Source organism: Gymnodraco acuticeps, unplaced genomic scaffold (assembly GCF_902827175.1).
Source record: "Gymnodraco acuticeps unplaced genomic scaffold, fGymAcu1.1, whole genome shotgun sequence".
NCBI lineage: Eukaryota > Metazoa > Chordata > Actinopteri > Perciformes > Bathydraconidae > Gymnodraco > Gymnodraco acuticeps.
Window position 1 is genome coordinate 1 of NW_022992236.1, and position 5,000 is coordinate 5,000.

General features: G+C 38.3%; 1 protein-coding gene across 1 annotated transcript in view; it reads right to left on the reverse strand.

Annotated features, from left to right (window-relative positions):
* Nucleotides 1–6: 6 nt before the first annotated feature.
* The window catches only part of LOC117539901 (docking protein 2-like), a 23,217-nt gene continuing 18,223 nt past the window's right edge, over nt 7–5,000 (reverse strand). The window contains exons 8-9 of the mRNA XM_034206255.1: nt 4,897–5,000; nt 7–1,106 (exon numbers count right to left, since the gene is read on the reverse strand). The exon at nt 4,897–5,000 is cut by the window's right edge and continues 84 nt beyond it. Of these exons, the coding sequence (XP_034062146.1) occupies nt 569–1,106; nt 4,897–5,000 (642 nt within the window). The 3' untranslated portion in view covers nt 7–568. The remainder of the gene's footprint in view (nt 1,107–4,896) is intronic.

The following is a 5,000-nucleotide window of genomic DNA, read 5'->3' on the forward strand; positions in this document are numbered from 1 at the left end:
GGACTCTTTAAAGCTCAGAGGAAACAGGGACTCTTTAAAGCTCAGAGGAAACGGGGACTCTTTAAAGCTCAGAGGAAACAGGGACTCTTTAAAGCTCAGAGGAAACAGGGACTCTTTAAAGTTCAGAGGAAACAGGGACTCTTTAAAGTACAGACAATGTGTTGGAGCGCTAGCCAATAGGAGCACGAGTGTTACATAGTGATGTCACTCTGTTCCGAACTTTGTGATTTTCGCCTCTGCAGACCGTTGACATGCACTGTAGAACTACAGGGGGTCACGCAGCCCCCATGAATAAATACTGATGCTGATTCTTTTGTGAAACTTTTCTAAATGTTTATTACTATTTATTTTTGAATAAATGATAAATAAACATTTAGAATAGTTTTGTAAGAACGCTGAGAAACAACAAGACGTGTCATTTATCATTTTAAATATAACGGAGATCAATTACTTCCAGTTTCTCATAAATATCTCGCTGATCTGGAGATTCAATGTTTAAATGTTCCCTCCGTGTCTGTTTGTTGTTGTTGTTGTTGTTGTTGTTGTTGTGGGTCTCAGTTTGATCGGCTCACAGCTGTTTCATCATCACATTGTTGTACGGAGAGTATGGCTCCTCCTCTTCCTCGTTGTTTGGCTCCTCCTCCTCTTCCACATGTTGCCCCTCCTCCCCCTCCGCCTCCTCTCTTGGCTCCTCCCCCTTCCAATTTTCTTTTTCTTCTTCTTCTTCTTCGTTGGTGCCGACAGGAAGTGCTCTCTGAGGTCGTTTGGGCACGGCGTAGTCGTCCACGCGGGGGTTGTAGGGGAACTCGTGACCTTTGGGGTCAGCGGGGGTTCCCATGACCCTCCAGGCGTCCCCCCGCACCTCCTCAGGCTCATCGTACAGGGAGAGGGGGGTGGGTTTCTGCAAGGGGGGGGCGCGGCCTTCGGGCTCGTCGTAGATGTGATCGATGGCGGCGGCGCTGAGGAAGACGTTCCTGATCTTCATCTCGTCGATGCTGTCGTAGAGAGGGTCATGTTCGGGGGGAGGACCAATCACAGGAGAGGAGAGGGGGGGAGGAGCAAGGGAGTCAAAGGGGAGGGAATACTCCGGGTCCTTGGGGGGGGCGCTTCTCCCTGGAGAGATACACACATCCTTTACTCAAGTAGAAGTACACACATCCTTTACTCAAGTACAAGTACACACATCCTTTACTCAAGTACAAGTACACACGTCCTTTACTCAAGTAGAAGTACAGATACTCGTGTTTAAAAATACTCTGGTGAAAGTAGAAGTACTGACTAAACTTCTTTCCTCAAGTGAAAGTAAAGAGGCTTTGAAATGTACTTCAGTAAAAAGTACCCATAACTAGCAGCTGCTTTAAAGAGTACCTGACCTCCCTTTATATTAATAGAACAATAATGTCATTGTTAGCTAATGAATGTTTCCATGCTGAACAACGGCAACATGACAACGTTTCCATTGGTCCCTCTTCTTTAGAGAAGACCAGGAAATGATGGATACACGGATCGTGTTCAAATCAATAGGCACGCAATGACTCTAAAGAATAATGATCACGCATCAAACACACATTCAGACTAAAGGAACCAGCTGTTTGGAAAATGAGAGAAGTAGAAAGTACAAGTATTTGAGTTCAACATGTAAGAAGTAGAAAGTACAGGTATTGAGTTCAACATGTGAGAAGTAGAAAGTACAGGTATTTGTGTTCAACATGTAAGAAGTAGAAAGTACAGGTATTGGGTTCACATGTAGAGAAGTAGAAAAGTACAGTATTTTGAGTTCAACATGTAAGAAGTAGAAAGTACAGGTATTTGAGTTCAACATGTAAAGAAGTAGAAAGTACAGGTATTGGGTTCAACATGTAAGAAGTAGAAAGTACAGGTATTTGAGTTCAACATGTAAGAAGTAGAAAGTACAGGTATTTGTGTTCAACATGTGAGAAGTAGAAAGTACAGGGATTTGGGTTCAACATGTAAGAAGTAGAAAGTACAGGTATTTGAGTTCAACATGTAAGAAGTAGAACGTACAGGTATTTGTGGTCAACATGTAAGAAGTAGAAAGTACAGGTATTTGGGTTCAACAGGTAAGAAGTAGAAAGTACAGGTATTTGAGTTCAACAATGTAAGAAGTAGAAAGTACAGGTATTTGTGTTCAACATGTAAGAAGTAGAAAGTACAGGTATTTGAGTTCAACATGTAAGAAGTAGAAAGTACAGGTATTGGTTCAACATGTGAGAAGTAGAAAGTACAAGGTATTTTGTGTTCAACATGTAGGAAGTAGAAAGTACAGGTATTTGGGTTCAACATGTAAGAAGTAGAAAGTACAGGTATTTGAGTTCAAACATGTAAGAAGTAGAAAAGTACAGGTATTTGTGTTCAACATGTAAGTAAGTAGAAAGTACAGGTATTTGAGTTTCAACATGTAAGAAGTAGAAAGTACAGGTATTTGTGTTCAACATGTGAGAAGTAGAAAGTCAGGTATTTGGGTTCAACATGTAGAAGTAGAAGTACAGGTATTTGTGTTCAACATGTGAGAAGTAGAAAGAATACAGGTATTTGTGTTCACATGTAAGAAGTAGAAAGTACAGGTATTTGAGTTCAACATGTGAGAAGTAAAAGTACAGGTATTTGGGTTCAACATGTAAGAAGTATAAAGTACAGGTATTTGAGTTCAACATGTAAGAAGTGAAAGGTACAGGTATTTGTGTTCACATGTGAGAAGTAGAAAGTACAGGTATTTGGGTTCAACATGTAAGAAGTAGAAAGTACAGGTATTTGAGTTCACATGTAAGAAGTATAGAAAAGTACAGGTATTTGTGTTCAACATGTAAGAAGATAGAAAGTACAGGTATTTGGTTCAACATTGTAAGAAGTAGAAAGTACAGGTATTTGGAGTTCAACATGTAAGAAGTAGAAAGTACAGGTATTTGTGGTTCAACATGTAAGAAGTAAGAAAGTACAGGTATTTGAAGTTCAACATGTAGAGAAGTAGAAAGTACAGGTATTTGGGTTCAACATGTAAGAAGTAGAAAGTACAGGTATTTGAGTTCAACATGTAAGAAGTAGAAAGTACAGGTATTTGTGTTCAACATGTAAGAAGTAGAAAGTACAGGTATTTGGGTTCAACATGAGAGAAGTAGAAAGTACAGGTATTTGTGTTCAACATGTAAGAAGTAGAAAGTACAGGTATTTGGGTTCAACATGTAAGAAGTAGAAAGTACAGGTATTTGAGTTCAACATGTGAGAAGTAGAAAGTACAGGTATTTGTGTTCAACATGTAAGAAGTAGAAAGTACAGGTATTTGGGTTCAACATGTAAGAAGTAGAAAGTACAGGTATTTGAGTTCAACATGTAAGAAGTAGAAAGTACAGGTATTTGGGTTCAACATGTAAGAAGTAGAAAGTACAGGTATTTGAGTTCAACATGTAAGAAGTAGAAAGTACAGGTATTTGTGTTCAACATGTGAGAAGTAGAAAGTACAGGTATTTGAGTTCAACATGTAAGAAGTAGAAAGTACAGGTATTTGAGTTCAACATGTAAGAAGTAGAAAGTACAGGTATTAGTGTTCAACATGTAAGAAGTAGAAAGTACAGGTATTTGTGTTCAACATGTAAGAAGTAGAAAGTACAGGTATTTGTGTTCAACATGTAAGAAGTAGAAAGTACAGGTATTAGTGTTCAACATGTAAGAAGTAGAAAGTACAGGTATTTGAGTTCAACTTGTAAGAAGTAGAAAGTACAGGTAATTGAGTTCAACATGTAAGAAGTAGAAAGTACAGGTAATTGAGTTCAACATGTAAGAAGTAGAAAGTACAGGTATTTGGGTTCAACATGTAAGAAGTAGAAAGTACAGGTATTTGAGTTCAACATGTGAGAAGTAGAAAGTACAGGTATTTTGAGTTCAACATGTAAGAAGTAGAAAGTACAGGTATTTGAGTTCAACATGTAAGAAGTAGTAAGTACAGGTATTTGAGTTCAACATGTGAGAAGTAGAAAGTACAGGTATTTGGGTTCAACATGTAAGAAGTAGAAAGTACAGGTATTTGAGTTCAACATGTGAGAAGTAGAAAGTACAGGTATTTGAGTTCAACATGTAAGAAGTAGAAAGTACAGGTTATTTGTGTTCAACATGTAAGAAGTAGAAAGTACAGGTATTTGTGTTCAACATGTAAGAAGTAGAAAGTACAGGTATTTGAGTTCAACATGTAAGAAGTAGAAAGTACAGGTATTGTGTTCAACATGTAAGAAGTAGAAAGTACAGGTATTTGTGGTTCAACATGTAAGAAGTAGAAAGTACAGGTATTTGAGTTCAACATGTGAGAAGTAGAAAGTACAGGTATTTGTGTTCAACATGTAAGAAGTAGAAAGTACAGGTATTTGAGTTCAACATGTGAGAAGTAGAAAGTACAGGTATTTGAGTTCAACATGTGAGAAGTAGAAAGTACAGGTATTTGTGTTCAACATGTAAGAAGTAGAAAGTACAGGTATTTGTGTTCAACATGTAAGAAGTAGAAAGTACAGGTATTTGAGTTCAACATGTAAGAAGTAGAAAGTACAGGTATTTGAGTTCAACATGTAAGAAGTAGAAAGTACAGGTATTTGGGTTCAACATGTAAGAAGTAGAAAGTACAGGTATTTGAGTTCAACATGTGAGAAGTAGAAAGTACAGGTATTTGAGTTCAACATGTGAGAAGTAGAAAGTACAGGTATTTGTGTTCAACATGTGAGAAGTAGAAAGTACAGGTATTTGAGTTCAACATGTAAGAAGTAGAAAGTACAGGTATTTGAGTTCTAAATGTAAGAAGTCAAAGTAAAAAGTGGTCACAAAAATAAGTAGTGGAGTAAAGTGTACTTAAGTACAGTAACAAAGTACTTGTACTCCAATACTTTCCATGTTTACCTGCGGGGGCCGTGGTCCGCCGGCAGCGCTACCTGAGAGTAGGTCTGGTCCGGGGGTGGGGCGGCGTCGGGCAGCGGGCAGCTGGAGATCATCTTCAGGTTCTT